General features: G+C 40.8%; 1 protein-coding gene across 1 annotated transcript in view; it reads left to right on the top strand.

Annotated features, from left to right (window-relative positions):
- LOC132830782 (vesicle-fusing ATPase) overlaps positions 1-17,363 on the top strand; it is a 277,011-nt gene that overhangs the window by 93,496 nt on the left and 166,152 nt on the right. The window contains exons 9-12 of the mRNA XM_060848627.1: positions 2,426-2,625; positions 4,079-4,244; positions 6,410-6,484; positions 13,230-13,417. Of these exons, the coding sequence (XP_060704610.1) occupies positions 2,426-2,625; positions 4,079-4,244; positions 6,410-6,484; positions 13,230-13,417 (629 nt within the window). The remainder of the gene's footprint in view (positions 1-2,425; positions 2,626-4,078; positions 4,245-6,409; positions 6,485-13,229; positions 13,418-17,363) is intronic.

The following is a 17,363-nucleotide window of genomic DNA, read 5'->3' as shown; positions in this document are numbered from 1 at the left end:
TTCACAATGGATTTCAGGATCTTACCCACGACTGAGGTTAGGCTGATCAGTCTGTAACTTTCCTCCTTTTGCCTTACTCCCTTTTTGAACAAGGGTGCCACGTTAGCCATTTTCTAGTCCTCTGGGACTCCTCCTGATTCGAGTAATTCCTGAAAGATCATCACTAATGCCTCCTCTATGCTTTTAGCCATCTCCCTTAGATCTCTGGGGTGTAGTTCATCTGGTGCAGCTGATTTATCCATCGTCAGGCCATTCAGTTTTTCTAGTACTACCCCTGAGTATGATGGCTTCCACACTCTGCTCTGCCCTCTCACTGTCTTGTATTATTGGGATATTATTCAGGTCTTCCACCATGAAGAATCATAAATGTAACTGGAAAGCGATTGAATGAGGGCAGGAACAGGCTGAAACAATGGGTCTGTTTGGCCTGTCCTGGTTGTGGATTTTTGAAAGAAGTTCAAAGTGGGCAATGCAAGGTTGGGGGACTAAAAAGTGGGAAACTGTGGAGGAACGATCTCCAAAGGAAATGACTGTTGTGGAAACCAAAGCTTGATGTTCAGTCTGAAATCAAAACCATAAGTTTTGGAGAAGCTCAGCAGGTCTGGCAATATTGACCAGAAAGTGCTTTCTCACACCTTCCTTCATCTGACTTGTTCAGTGTAACCTTCTCATCTTTCCTTCTCCATGCATTGACTTAATTTCCCCTTAATTGTGTTTGTGCTCTTGACTCAGCTATTCCTAATGGTCAGTTCCACATTCCAAACGCTAAAGTATAAAATCACACAACACCAGGTTATAGTCCAACAGATTTATTTGTAAGCACCAGCTTTTGAGATCTGTTGGACTACAAACTGGTGTTGTGATTTTTAACTTTGTCCACTCCAGTCCAACACCGGCTCCTCCAAATCATTAGCATAGTATGTTTTTCCTGAATTCCCCATTCGATTTTGCCAATGACTATTCGTGTGGCCACTGAGTCTGGTTTCCACTGGAAAAGGAAAATGCTTCTTTTAAGCATTTAACCAAACAATTCTCAAGTGTCTATATCCCCATATCTCTCTTGCTTGTAATGTACATGCCAAAATTTTCCAAGGCACATGTAGGCTAGAAGGATTCGTCTGCTGTTAGTTGCTGAACGGTTTGTATTTTTGAGTTTATGGCACAGAAAATAAAGACCAAGCCACTAGCTTAGTTTGGTTTCAGTTCAGAAGAATCAAGTTCACAGTTCAGAATAACAGTTACCCTTGGGGATTTGTATATATGTATTAAAGTTGTCAGAACTGAAATGAGATTTAGGCCATCAAAATGGAAAGAGTGTTCAGGTCAGCGCAACTGGAAAGAAGTTATAAAACGGCTTCCATGGTTCAAGGAGAACTGGAAAAAGTTGAGATTGGTGTGACGTTTTTCTGGCCGCCTGTGTCAATAAAAGGTATTGCTAGCAAACAGTTTGCGACTTTGCTGTTTGTAAAGATCTTTCTTTACAAGATAATGAGAGGCATCGATAGAGTGGATAGCCAGAGACTATTTCCCAGAGCAGAAATGGCTAACATGAGGGGTCATAGTTTTAAACTGGTTGGAGGAAAGTACAGAGGGGATGTCAGAGAGAGGCAGGTTCTTTACACAGAGTTGTGAGAGCATGGAATGCGTCACCAGCAGCAGGTTTGGAAGCAAGGTCATTGGGGACATGTCACAGAAATTTGTGGGTGCATACATGAGGATCAATGGCCGACAACATCGTGGGCTGAAGGGCCTGTTCTGTGTTGTACTGTTCTATGTAAACTTTTTTGTGTAACAACTATGTTCTTATATTAAAGAACATTGGCAGCCTCGTGAATATCTTCAGTGACCATCATTACGATAACCACCTGGAAAAATTAAACTGCGATCTATCACACTAGTTTCACTGTGATCTGATGTCCCGTATTACCAAGTACTGGGATCATAACACTATATTCAAGTTTATTTGAAAGTTTGCCATTTGCAAGTGTTTCCCATTGCTGTCCTGTCTCATTGTTGTTTTTTTCCCCAGTTCATTTTGGTAACTTGCCACTGAAATGAGCTTGCTTGCAGTTTATTACTTTGATCATTTTGTTTCTATCAATCTTCTTATGAAACCTTATTGTCTTGTGATCATTGTTGACTAGGTAACGTTAAGTATTTAACTCTCTCACTTATATTAGTTAGTTTTCCTTTTATAAAATCCAACTGTTTTGAGTTATTTCACTTCATGCCTAAAAAGAAAGTTGTGTACACATTGTTCATTACACTCTAGTTTCTCTAGACTTTTACAATTGAATAGGCATTGTTGAATATCAATTTGCAATAAAGGAAATTAGTTATCTTACCTATTTCACTGTGTTGTGAAAATTGATACACCAACTAGTTTCTATGGTCATTTGTTCTCCAATGTGTCTTTGTCTTATAGGTTGTAAACACGTGAAAGGTATTCTGCTCTATGGCCCACCAGGATGTGGGAAAACCTTAATGGCCCGGCAAATTGGGAAAATGTTGAATGCTCGAGAACCCAAGGTTGTAAATGGCCCTGAAATCCTCAACAAATATGTGGGTGAATCTGAAGCAAACATCCGTAAACTCTTTGCGGATGCAGAGGAAGAGCAGAGGCGGGTTAGTATTCCGAGTTGTGGTTCTGTTCGCCGAGCTGGGAATTTGTGTTGCAGACGTTTCGTCCCCTGTCTAGGTGACATCCTCAGTTCTTGGAAGCCTCCTGTGAAGCGCTTCTGTGATCTTTCCTCCGGCATTTATAGTGGTTTGAGTCTGCTGCTTCCAGTTGTCAGTTCCAGCTGTCCGCTGCAGTGGTCGGTATATTGGGTCCAGGTCGATGTGCTTATTGATTGAATCTGTGGATGAGAATCCACAGCGTCAGTATATCCAGCGCCTCCTAGCAGAGCGCTTTAGGGAACATCTCCGGGACACCCGCACCCATCAACCACACCACCATATGGCCCAATATTTCAACTCCCCCTCCCACTCTGCCAAGGACTTGAGGTCCTGGGCCTTATCCACCGTCGCTCCCTCCCCACCAGATGCCTGGAAGAAGAACGCCTCATCTTCCGCCTCGGAACACTTCAATCCCAGGGCATCAATGTGGACTTCAACAGTTTCCTCATTTCCTCTTCCCCCACCTTCCCCCACCTCCACACTGTAAGTAATCTAATCTAGTCTAAAAAAAATAACCTAGTTCCAAAATTCCAGCTCAGCACTGTCCACATGACTTGTCCTGCCTGCCTATCTTCTTTTCCACCTATCCACTTCACCCTCCTCCCTGACCTGTCACCTTAATCCCTTCCCCCACTCACCTATTGTACTCTATGCTACTTTCTCCCCACCCCCACCCTCCCCTAGCTTATCTCTCCACCCTTCACACTCTCTGCCTTTATTCTTGATGAAGAGCTTTTGCCCAAATGATTTTACTGCTCCTCGAATCCATTCACAATACCAGGCCTTGGTCTCGTCATGTTTGAAACTTGAAGTAATTTACATTTAATTTAAATAGCTCACAACACCGGGTTTTAGTCCAACAGGTTTATTTGAAACCGTAAACTTTCGGGGGCCCCGCTTCTTCCTCAGGCTCCAAAAGCTTAATGTTTCAAATAAATCTGATGGACTATCACCTAATGTCATCTGATTTTTGACTTTGTCCATACCGTTCCAACATCAGCACCGCCACATCTTGATTTACATTTAAGCCACTGCTACTGGTGAGAGGAATGATGTGACATTTGGTTATTTTCAGGTGCTTGAGGGGTTTTCTGGGGTAGGTTTTACAAACTCCTGGGAATTTGAACATCCGACGTGCAGTATTTCTTGGTATATAATTAGATTTGATTTAGTTATATTTTGGTTACTATTTTGGACAATGGAGGATAAGTTTGATGTATCTGTGTTGGATGAGAGCTACGTTTTGAAAAGGTCAGCCCTTGTCTGAACCAGTGTCAAGGCAGATCGCCAGTGTGAGGACAGATTTCCAGAACAATATCCACACTGTGGGTTTTAACTTCATACCAGTCACCTTCTTCACATTTCATTCCAAAGGTTTACGTGGTTTGTCTTTTCACAGCTTGGGGCAAACAGCGGCCTACACATCATCATATTTGATGAAATAGATGCCATTTGCAAGCAGAGGGGGACCATGGCAGGCAGCACGGGTGTGCATGACACAGTTGTCAATCAGTTGCTTTCGAAAATAGATGGAGTGGAGCAACTGAATAACATCCTTGTTATAGGTAGGTGCTGCAAGTTGGCCTCTCTACCTTTATAGCAGTGCGTGGGCATTTTTCATGGTGGGAATGGAATTGTGAAGCAGAAATTTTGTTTGTGGCTTCCTTATTCCATCTTCTCAGGATCTGATAGAATCAACACTACTGAATTACTAAATATATGTTATTTCTTAGTAGTGTACTAGCAGTTTTGTCCTTTTCAGTACAGTATCTTGAAGAATATTCAAGTCCACTATGCTTGCTAATTTTATTGAAGAAGTTAAATTAATTGTCCAGTTAATTTTTTTTTGTTGCCTCTGAATCTGTTTTTCATTTTGTCATTTGACTACCATTGCAGGATTTTATCCGAGGCCTTTTGAAAATGTTATGTACAGCATCAACTGTATTTGCCCACACAATATGGCAGCAACATCTAAAGAAAATACTTCCAAATTACTAGCTAAATCATGTAATGTTCCCCATACCCTTTGAAATTCTTTAAGTACTGGCTTCATATTGATTTGATTTGATTTGATTTATTATCTCACATGTATTTTGTACAAAATAAAGTGAAAAATGTTGTTTGGAATCATCACTCTGGTGGCATCTTAAAATGCAGAAAATAAACCAAAGCATTGAATATAAAGACAGAAAAATAAAGAAAGAAAGAAAAAGTGTTCAACTTTACAGTTCCTGTTAAGTGCTCCACCATGGGCCAACTGGCCAGGCCTTTGCTACTCCGCTTCTGCTGGAACAAAAGTCTTCGCTCTTCAGGCTTTATCACCTCCAGTGACACCCTTGCCAATGCAGATGTCGCCAATGCTGCAACCCAAAATCAATTTTGGCACCGCTATGCGTCAGGTTCACCTCAACCATTCAGCCATTGCTGATGCCACAGAGTCTCATACTGGGCCCAGACCTGGTGCCTCCATGAATCTGTCCTGGATGCAGCCTCTGCTGCAGCAGCCATGAGTCGGCATTAGGACTGACATGGTCAATGTAGAAGACGCCTGGAACATAAACTCTCTAACTCCAACACCCCGAGTCCGCACAGGGCCCGCTCACCGAGCGCCCCGAGAGTCTGCGCTGGGCCCGCTCGCCGACCGTCCGGAGTCCACGCTGGGCTTACTTACCGACCGTCCCGAGAGTCCGTGCGGGGCCCACTCGCCGAGTGTCCCGAGAGTTGGCGCTGCACCTGCTTGCTGAGCGCCCGGGTTCATGCTGGGCCTGCTCGCCACTGCTGATGCTGCAGCTGCGACTGTGCTCTTCCAGAGGTAAATAAAATAAGAGACAAAAAAAAGAAAGAAATGAAATAAAAAGAAACAAAAAAGAAAAATGGATGGAGTCGATGTGCCCCGGATTCAGAAGCCCTACTTCACCGCCATCTTGAGCTTTACTTTCTCTATGGTTCCCAGTTTGGCCATGTTTTCCTTAAGGTAGTAATATAAGCAAAATAGTTGGCATGTTCAGTTTTGCTGTTTTTATATTTGCAATGATTTTCTAACTCAGCTTTTAGTGAAATACATCTGTTGGTTCTTCAACATTATCTAAGATTCTCAAGTAGTTTTTAACCAAATAGAATCAGAAAGCCCAGACTGTTTCCTAATTGGTTTTAAATTACTGAAGTTGTATTTGTACTTAAGTATTTCAAGTTCTGTTTGAATGACGCCGTAATGTTAGAGATCTCTGCATGATAGAGCCATTTAGGTTCTGTGCTGTAAACTGAAACTGTTAATGCAATCTGAAATTGTAGGTGCTTTAATATGGCAAATTTTGCTTAAAATTTATACAAGTCAATTTTACCAGCTACCTTTTTACTGTCCCCAGGTTGAAATTCTGAAGCCCCTCCTTCGTAGTACTAGGGGCATGAGTACACTTAATGAACTGCAGCAATTCAGAAAAAATGACTCCGCATCCCCTTCTAAAGGACAGTTAGCAATGGATAATGAATGCAGTCCTTGCCAGTGATGCTCATGTCCCAAGAACAAACCGACATGCAAAACAAGCCAAATGGACTTTAATGTCCAATTTATATTAAATTTATTTGCCAAAGGACAATGATCAGTACTGTACTCCATCTGCCAATAAGCTAGGTTTCAGTGACTGAGTGGCTAGTATTAAGACTTTTTTTGGTTTTGTCTTCACCTTTGTATTGAAAGTGGCTTTAACTTAAGCCTTATTGCAATTGTTAGGAATGACAAACCGACCAGACTTGATTGATGAAGCTCTCCTTCGACCTGGCCGATTGGAAGTTAAAATGGAAATTGGTAAGTTTCGTCCACTCGTGGATGCTTTTTAATCTCCTTGTTATAAATATGTCTCGATCATTCGCTCAGAGTCCAACACTGATTTTAGAGCAAAATTCCGAATAACATTTAAAATATAATTGAATTTCTTAGAATCATAAGACCGTAAAACACAGGAGCAGGAATTCGACCATTCAGCCAGTTGAGTCTGCCCGACATTCGATACGCTTCTCAACCCTATTTTCCTGCTTTCTCCATGCAACCCTTGATCCCCATGCCACTCAAGAACCTATCTATGTCCATCTTAAATATATTCAGTGACCTGGCCTCCACAGCCTTCTGTGGTGGTGAATTCTATAGATTCACCACTCTCTGGCTGAGGAAGTTTCTCCTTATCTCCGTTCTAAAAGTCTTCCTTGTACTCTATGGCTATGCCCTCGCCTCCTAGTCTCTCCTTCCAATGGAAGCATCTTCCCAACATCTACTCTGTCCAGGCCATTCAGTATTCGGTAAGTTTCAGTTCGATCCCCCTCATCCTTCTCAACTCCATCCAATATAGACTCAGAGTCCTCAAATGATCTTCATATGTTAAGCTTTTCATTCCTGGACCATTCTCGTGAACCTTCTCTGGACGTGTTCCAAAGCCAGAAAATCCTTGCTGAGATATAGGGCCAGTCAAAAGCAACTATCTAACTATTCTAATCCCATTTTCCACTTCATCCATAACCTCTTATGCCCTAGCATCACAAGTGCACATCTAAATACTACTAAAATGTTATGAAGGTTTTTGCCTGTGCCATTCTCACAGGCAGTGTCTTCTAGATTCCAAACACCCTCGATGAAAAAGACTTTCCTTCCATCTTTAGAGCTTCTGCTCCTTATCTTAAATCTATGTCTCCAGTCATTTATCCTTCCATCAAGAGGAAAATTTTCTTTCTGTCTACCTTATCTATGCCACTCACAATTTTATACATCTCAATCATTCCCCCTCTCAATCTCCTCTGCTCGAAGGAAAATAACCCCAGCTTGCCAATTTCTCTTCTTAACTGAAACTCTCTCCAGGCCAAGCAACATCCTGGTAAATCTACTCTACACATTCTCCAGCATTCTTAGATCTCTCCTATAATGTGGATCCCAGATCTACATACAATATTCTAGTTGTGGTCTAAGCAACATTTTACACAGTTCCAGCATAACATTTCTGCTCTTAGATTCTGTGTCTCCACTGATAAATGGAAGTATACCATATGTCTTCTGAATCACTTTATCCACCTGTCCTGATACCTTAAGGGACTGGTGCAAGTGCATACCAAGGTCCCCGTGATTCTCACTGCTTCTCACCATCCTACCATTCATCATGTAATTTCTTGCCTTGTTTGTCCTGCCCAAATGCAATACCTCACAACATCCGGATTGATGTGTTGATGAAGAACCATTATTCCTTACTCTGAACACATGGGACGAGTTTTACCTTACTCTGTTGAAATTATGGAACCCCACGATGCGCAAGTGCTAGATAATGTGCTTTTTCCTTGCCAACAGCAGCAGAACCTGACAAAAATACCCTATATTTATTTTCTAACTTGATTATTAACAATAAATGTTGACATCTCCTATTCTTGATTTGCTCAGGTGTACTTATGTCCAACTGAAATGGGCCAGACCAATTTGCTCACCATAATGTGCAGGTGCCAGTGTTGGAGTGGGGTGGGCAAAGTTAAAAATCTCACAATGCCTGGTTATGTTCCAACAGGTTTATTTGGAAGTACTAGCTCCTTCATCAGATAGCTGTGGAGCAGGACCATAAGATATAGGCTGTGGAGCAGGATTATTGGGCACAACTGTGCCTGATGATCCACAGCAACCTGGTGAAGGAGCAGTGCTCTGAAAACTAGTACTTTCAAATAAACCTGTTGGATAATAAGCTGATGTTGTGTGATTTTTAACTATGACTGTTAAGGAAGACAAATTACCCAAATTTGCCTGAAGACATGAGGTGGAGTAGTGGAAGACAGAAGTTAACCTTTGAAGAAATGTTTACATGCATCCCCTGGAGAGTAATCTCTGCAGCTGAGCTGCTCGTAGCTTTCCCCGCTCCAGCTTTTCTTTGTTGGGCATAGAGTCAATGAGTGAATGACCTTTTGGCTCATCACTGATTCTGATTAAAATTGTCAATAACTTGACAAAATGTTGTGCGCAAATGTAACAGATAACAAAAAGGGTACTGTTTCTTTTTAATGAGTTATTTGTCTCTGCTGTTTGATTTTACTGATCTTTGGTGCCAAGCACTTCCTGGCACGGTGCTTGTTAGGAAAATTCAATTTTCCCATAAAGGTTTTGTTGCCTAAAGGTGTACAACTAAGCTACAAAGGTTCCTTCCCAGGTGTTGTATGTACGTATATAAACAAGTTTTCAAATGTTCATTTCTTTTGCCTCTGCTCCTATTGAGGTTTTCTCCCCTTCACAAAAATTTTCACGAGCAAGATGGATGAATAACAAAATCTGAGATACGTGTTGCACAGTTGGTTTTATGTCTGTTACTTTATCCTAGGGATACGTACTGAAGATACTAATCATAAAAACTAATTACAGCAGACCCTAGCTGGGCATTTGAACACTTTGAATTAAACTTAACAAATAAATTGCCATTTTAGTCATTTCAAAATTGGATATGGTCTAATTTTACAGGAATCTCCTCGATGTGAACCTAAACTTCCATATTGCAATAAAACTGTACAAGTTCAATTGTTGGCAGGAGTACTTCTTGAATTAGGCTCTGGTTTTGAGTGCCATATCAGGTTTGAGCACATAATCCAGACTGGCAGATGTAGTAGCAGAGAAGTACTACATTGCTGGAGCCATTGCTGCTCAATAAGGTGTTGAGTTAAGTTTGCTTGGTCAGCAGTAGATGTTAAGAAGTCATGATTCTTCAAGTTGTGCAAATGTACTTCCTTCAACTAATATCACTATTAAAACAGAAATGATCAACTATTTTGTGGCTTTAGTGGGGCACAACTGATCTGATCACTTGTACTGCATGAGAACTAAAACATTTGGAAGGGTACAATAATGTATAAATTCAAAGAATTCAGTATTTCTGCTAGTAGACCTTTGTTTTGTGGTATGTAAAGGACATACAGTTCATGAAAGAGTATTACAACATAATGTATATGCAGCTATGTATATGAGAATTGATTGGAAAGCTGGTTTGCAATGCAGAGTGTTGCCACCAATGTGAGTCACTTCCCACACTGGATGGGGTTACCATGAATGACTCTGCTTGTCAACCTCTCTTCTCACCTGACATGTGGTGACCCTCTGGTTTAACCCCCACCAGTTATCTCTCTAATGAGAAAGCAGTCTGAGTAGAACTATGGTGACCTTAGCTTGACATACAACCCTAACCTTTCTTGAAAATTAGCGCAGGTGCACACCTCTCCAAATTTCAGAAACAAACATATAAAAACACTTCAGAATATTTTCTTAGAAACATGTGAAAGCTAAAATTGTAAGAATCATTCAGATTGTCCAAAATCATCATGTTATGTGGCTGTAGTCATTTTGGCATTGGAGCATCTTTCTGGATCAGTTACGGGGGTTGTATTCGCTTTTCTGGAGACAGTGATGTAGGTTTTAAATCCTCCTTTCGGAACTCCATTTGCGGTGATAAGGCCTTCCAGTGGGTTTTTTAATTCACACACTATGCTGAGAAGGATTTCAGATGAAGGAAAAGAGAGGACAATAGTTATTGGTCCAACCAAATTATTTCTCTATTTCTGCTTTCAAGTCCGTTGATGGATTACAGCAACAAACTAGTCATGTGACCTCACTCTGAAAGTATTGTAGAAGTCTGTAACCCCAGATGAGCAGTTTGTATTGTTTCTAAATGCACCATGTCTCCCTGGCTTTTGCAAAGCACTCTTTCCTAAAGCCCAGGATATAGGTATATCCAATCAATGATGTAAATTCATATTTCAGAAAACTCCTCTTGATCCCCAACTGCTTTGTTAGCTCAAACAACAATCAGTTATCTTTGAATACACCTGTGGAATTGGCCCAGTGGAAGTTAGCATAATTTTCTGCTGCCTTGAGTGATGTAGGTAATGACAAGAAAGTTTGTAAAATATTGGGCAGATGTATAAATTCCAGTTTTCCCTTTGAGGTTTCATTGGAAAATTCTGAGTCTCACCAATGAATGGCAACTATTTTATTTCCATGCATTTGCATATCATTGAGTTAAACTTGCCTCATTCTAAGCAACACCTAATTCTGTACCCCTTATCCAAGAAACTAGGTGGTGGCAGTTCCTGACTTGAGAATCACAATGATTACCAATTTATTTTGGCTGTGTGCCTGTGCTTGACACTTTGCTCTGTTTAAAATGGAGAAAAATCTCCTGATGTTTGAGTTTTCATGCACAACCAGGTTTTTTCTCATTTATTGCGCTTAATTGCTTGTGTTTATGCTCCATATTTAACATTGGAAAGACACCAGATATTTTTGCAGGTGCAGTAAATATCAGTGTATTTGAAAAGCTGCTAGCTGATTCAGTATCTAAGTAGCTAATTATTCAATCATTTTTAAAGATACTATTTATACAAGTTAAATCCCTGCAGTTCCATGCCTGACTGAGAGTATTTTTACTTGATAAGTAATGTCAGAAATATAGAATAATCGATGGATAAGGGAAAGTTGCTATCAGTCCAGCAGTTAAGGTGACACGGTAGGTTATAACTATCAATGAAGCAAAGCTTCAGGGCACATCATGAAACATTTGCTCCCATTTTAGTGTATTCTGAAGTTCTCAACCTTATTTATTTGTTGGATCTCTTTCAATGTTTATATACTGTGGGAGACAAAGGGGGCAAGCCATCTGACACATTTGTGGCAGAGAGCTTCAAAAAATACAAGTACAAATCACAGAGAGCACCCATTCTCTAGTGAGGGAAGCATTGAGAACACAGCCTCATTGAAACATAGAAACATACAAAATAGGAGCAGGAATTGGCCATTCAATCCTGAAGCCTGCTCCACAATTCTACATGATCATTGTGAATCATCCAACTCAGTACGATGTTCCTTTTTTCTCACTTTCCTTTGATCGCTTTAGCCACTCCTTCTGGAAAACATTCATTGTTTCGGCTTCAACCACTTTCTTTATCAGAGAATTCTGCAGGCTCACAGTGATGACATTTTTTTCTCATCTCAGTCCTAAATGGCTTAACCCATATCTTGAGACTATGAGCCCTGTGATTACCTGGAACATCCTTCTTGTGTTTATCCTATCTAGTCCTGTTAGAATTCTGTAGATTTCTAAGCTTAGGAATCAACCTGTTAAAACTGTTTTTGCACTCCTTCCATAGCTCGAATGTCTTTGCTCAGATAGAGAGACCAAAACTGTACACAATACTCCAGGAGTGCTTTCACTAAAGTACAATTACAGCAAGACGTCCCTGCTCCTGTAAGGGCAGCATGGTGGTTAGCACTGCTGCCTCACAGCATCAGGAATTCTGATTTAATTCCAGCCTCAGGCAACTGTCTGAGTGGAATTTGCACATTCTCCCCGTATCTGCATGGGTTTCCCCCCGGGTGCTCTGGTTTCCTCCCACAGTCCAACATATGCAGGTTTGGTGGATTGGCTATGCTAAACAGTCCATATTGTTCAGAGATATACAAGTTTTACCAGAATAGAGGGGACTGGGTCTGGGTAGGATGCTCTTCAGAGGTTCAGAGTGGACTCGATGGGTCGAATGGCCTGCTTCCACAGTGAATTCTATGATTCGAAGTACTCGAATCCCTTGCTATAAAGACCTGCGTATCATTTGCTGCCTTCACTTGCTGTACCTTCTTGCTTCTAGTAATTAGTGTACAAGGACACCTAGGTCTTGTACCGTGCATTTGCCTGCTCACTCAATTTATCCAAAACACATCTCTGCATCCTGCTCATACTCCCCTTCCCACCTAGCTTTGTCATCTACAAACTTGGAGATGTAACATGTAATTTCCCCACCAAAATCATTTAATATATATTGCAAATAGTTGGGGTCTAAGCACTAATCCCGGAGGTGCGTTGATGTTAGTTACTTGAAACCAAATGTAGTTTTGAATGAAATGTGGGGTAGTTTTGGTTGAATATATTGCACGTCAGTTGCTATATGTTCGACCAATGTAGAATTTAGTTTAATATGAGAATTGGTTGAATCCTATAATTGTTACCATGTTGTTTAATGGTCAGCTAGAGAAAAGTGCTTTCAGCCATAGGAAGGGAACAGGTCAGTTTCTTCCCCTCCATGCTTTGCTTTACATCTTCAATGATGACAGGATAGTGAAACACATGTAGATCTTCTTCCTTGATGCATCCCACCAATAGGGAAATTGTATGTTGGAAAATTCAGAGCTTTCTCTGTGGTCGTTGCCTGTTGTTATTAGTTAGAAGTACGATAACTGTATGATATGGAATCACTATTATCTGAATAGCTACCTTTTGAGGGAATCCAGGAAATTGCATGGTTGGGGAAGAAGGGACATACTCACAACAGATGATTTATTCTAATGCCGTCATTCTCAAGCCCTTGTGATAAAGCTGCAAAATCAATAGGCTATCTGTTAGATAATGTTTTGAGATAATTGAGAAATGATCAAGATAATGTTTTGAGGAAAAGAAGATTGACATATTACTAGGCTTGTGGATTCTCAGGCTGTCATAAATTTTGCTAGTCTTACAGATGTACCCATTGTTTTTGCTATTCTTTTTGCTTCCCATCAGGCTTGCCAGATGAGAAGGGGAGAGTACAAATTCTGAATATTCATACAGCAAGAATGCGAGAGCACAATCTGCTGAATGATGATGTTGATGTTCTTGAACTCGCCCAAGAGACAAAGAATTTCAGTGGTGCTGAGTTGGAGGGGTTAGTGAGAGCTGCTCAGTCAACGGCAATGAACCGACACATAAAGGTAAGCAAAGATATTTATGAGCTCAATGCCATTTATTTAAACTGTATTCATGTCACATTACCAGCTACATCCAGAAATAAAACATCTACCACCATTACCACTCTTCAAATCAATACTTGAACACCCCATTCCTCAGATCACTGTCAACTCTGACTCTTCAATCTCAATCTTTGAACAGATTATTACCTCCCAAATCCATGTCCATTTTGTCCAGAACTCTACAGTTGAATTTTCTAAACTCGGTTTTCCTCATGTATTCTGGGGACTTGGGTTTGTATCCAGCCAAGGCAGATGGTGGAATTTGAATTCAATAACTATCTGGAATTACGAATCTCATGATGACCACGAATCCATTGTCGATGGTCAGAAAAAAACCCATCTGGTTCATTAATGTCTTTTCGGGAAGGAAACTGCCATCCCTACCTAGTCTGGCCTACGTGTGACTCCAGACCCATAACAATGTGGTTGCCTTTTAACTTCCCTCTGGGCAATTAGGGATGGCAATAAATGCTGGCTGAGCCAGTAATGCCCTCATCCCATGAATGAGTTTAAAAAAAATGCTACTGTGTTGAAATGGCCCTAACCAACTTCACACATCATATCCTGTATAAAGTTAACAAAGGTAAACTATACCTCCCCTTCCTCGACTTGTCTGCAGCTTTTGAGGTGAGTCACCAAACTATCTTTCTCTTCTGCCTCAATACCATATCCAGCTGAATGGGACTGCATTTGCCTGATTTCAGACTTAGAAATTGTGGCCAGAGAATCATTTGCAATGGATGGTCTTCCTCACTCTTGCACAATTGCTTTTGGTCTAGTTACGACAGAGGCAAACCCCTTTGTTAACAAAACCAAAAAAGCTTGCCTTGCTTTGTAATCTTTTAAAATATGAATGACAGAGACCTCTTAAATTCCACTATTTAAAGGAAATAACATCAATTTATTTTCTAACTTTAAAAGTGAACATTAAACAAAAAGTGTTCACAAATCTAAGCCTACTTTTCTCTTCACTGCTTACTACATGCCTCCAACTCTATAGCAATATGATGTTCCAATAAGACACTTATTAAAATTATATCAACTTAATTTCAAAACCGCACAGTCTCTGTTGTTTTCTGTGCCTTCATTCTTCCAACTGCTCATCTCTGTGGGTCTTCATCTATCTTTTTACGATTGGTATGCTTCACATGAAAAGGTATCTTTGAGAGAGTGCTTTCTATTTTCTTTGAGAGCAAGGTGTCAAATGGGCAATTAGCTCTCCAAGAGTTTCTTTCTCTACGGCAGTTGTCCTATGACCAAACTTCAAAATGTCCGCATTCTATACCATCAACATCAGATCATCTCATTGGTTCGATGTTGGCAAAATAATAAATTCAAAGTCGATGAAGGTTTTAATATCCTGGGACATAATTTAACCTGGTTACATTTGAATTGTTGTCAAAACAATAACTAAAACTCAGGTATCCATTTCCCAGCCAAATGTTAAGTTTTTCCAATTTTTTTTCAGTACACTCTGACTGCCATCTAATCATATACACAAGTGTTTGTAATCTCTCAGTTCGGAACCGCATTCTCTCCCTTACAGGTACAGTAGACACCTTCAACTTCATAACTATATCCCCCACAGATCTATTCTTGGCCCCTTCCTAATTCTCATCAACACACTGCTCCATTATAACTTTTGAAAATCCTTCAGTTTCCAAGTATATGCTAATTGAAACCAGCTTGACTTCACCACCTCACTTTCAACTCCTTCATTGTCTCCAATCTGTTAAACTCCTGATACAATATCTGCTGCTGGTTGAGCAGAAATTTCTTCCGGTTGTCTGTTGGGAACCTGTCTTCTTTGTTTCCTGCTGTAAATACTGCTCCCTGTCTCTGTCTGGGGACGAATCAGATTGCTTACAATCTTGATGTTACATACGTCTGTCACAACCAAACTATCTATTTTTGTGACATCACCCAGCTCAATTTCTGCCTCAGCTTATCTGTTGCTGAAAGCCGTATTTATGCCTTTGTTATCTCTAGATTTGGCTTTACAAATATATTCTTGGCCTCCATTTCTCAGTTAAGTCAACTTCTGTGTGTTTTTTTTCTCTAAAACTTGGGTAAGGAGATGCACATTAAAGAAAATACAGACAGCCAGAACAAAGCCTATTTGAGGACTGCCTGATCTGACAGAGAGGATAAGAGACTTTGGTATGGAAAGTCCCCTGAAACTCCAGTATTTTTGTTGCTGAATCTTTTGGTGATTGTGCCTTTAGCTGCCTGGATTCTACACTCTGGAATGCATTCCATCTCGAAAATCTGATTGAAGATTTGTAGCTCGGGTATCCGTTGTTGTGGTTCTGCTCGCCGAGCTGGAAGTTTTTGCTGCAAACGTTTCGTTCCCTGGCTAGGGAACATCATCAGTGCTGTTGGAGCCTCGTGTGAAGCGCTGCTTTGATGTTTCTTCCGGTATTTATATTGGTTTGTTCTTGCCGCTTCCGGGTGTCAGTTTCAGCTGCAGTGATTTGTATATGGGGTCCAGGTCGATGTGTCTGTTGATGTTCCATCAACAGACACATCGACCTGGACCCCATATACAAATCACTGCAGCTGAAACTGACACCCGGAAGCGGCAAGAACAAACCAATATAAATACCGGAAGAAACATCAAAGCAGCGCTTCACACGAGGCTCCAACAGCACTGATGATGTTCCCTAGCCAGGGAACGAAACGTTTGCAGCAAAAACTTCCAGCTCGGCGAGCAGAACCACAACAGCATTCCATCTCTAACCTCTTTACGTCACTTTCTTCCCCTTAGACACTGTTTAAGATAGATTGAACATGATTTTGTGCAAGAGAAATTGTGTTTTAACTGACTTATCAGTATTGTTTGAGGAAACAAGTAGGACAAATAAAGGGGAATCAATCGATTCTCAAAGATCATTCAGTAAGATGCTGCCTGAAAGGTGACTGCACAAAATAACAACTTCTAATATTACAAGCTAATATATTAGTGTGGATTGAGGTTTGTTTGATTACTGGAAACAAAGTCTGGAAAGATGAGTCATGGCAAACTGTGGCTGGTGGAGAGCTTCAGGAATCCGTATTGGGGCTCAACTATTTACAACCTATATTAATGACTATGTTGAAGAGACAAATTCTATGTACCCAGATGTGGTGGTGATGATGCAAAGATGGATGGAAAAGGAAGTTGTGATGAGGATATGAGGAGGCTGAAGGGTTATAAATGAGTTAGAATCACAAAATCCCTGCAGGGCTGAAGCAAGCCATTCAATCCTTTGAGTCCACACCGGCCCTCCCAGCATTTCATGCAGATCCACCCCAGTACCCTGTCCTTGTAACCCTGCATTTACCATGCCTGATGCACCAAGCCTGCATATTCCTGGATACTGTGGACAATTTAGCACAGCCAATCCACCAAACCTGCATGTCTGTTTTCTGTTGGGAGGAAAATCCATGCAGACACAGGGCGAATGTTCAAATTCCACACAGTTGCTTGAGTGTGGAATTGAATCTGGGTCTCTGGCACTGTGAGGCAGCAGTGCTGACTGCTGAGTCATTGTGCTGCCCCAAAAGGATTTTTTGAGAAACTTTGAGAGTGGGGAAAATATTGTCAGATGGAATATTGGGAAAATAGAGAATGCTGGATGACTAAAGAAATTGAAGGTTTGGTTAAGGAAAAGAAGGAAGCACATGTAAGGTATAGACAGAATAGATCGAGTGAATCCTTAGAGTATAAAGGCAGTAGGAGTATACTCAAAAAGGAAATCAGGAGGGTAAAAAGGGGACATGAGATAGCTTTGGCAAATATAATTAAGGAGAGTCCAAAGGGTTTGGTAGATATAGAATGTAGGGAAATAGATGGTGACACCTTGCAAAACCTCCATATTATAGAGGAAGTGCTGGATGTCTTGAAATGCATAAAGGTGGATAAATC

The sequence above is a fragment of the Hemiscyllium ocellatum genome, chromosome 32 (genome assembly GCF_020745735.1).
Source record: "Hemiscyllium ocellatum isolate sHemOce1 chromosome 32, sHemOce1.pat.X.cur, whole genome shotgun sequence".
In the NCBI taxonomy this organism is placed as follows: Eukaryota; Metazoa; Chordata; class Chondrichthyes; order Orectolobiformes; family Hemiscylliidae; genus Hemiscyllium; species Hemiscyllium ocellatum.
This window is presented reverse-complemented; position numbering and strand designations above follow the sequence as displayed.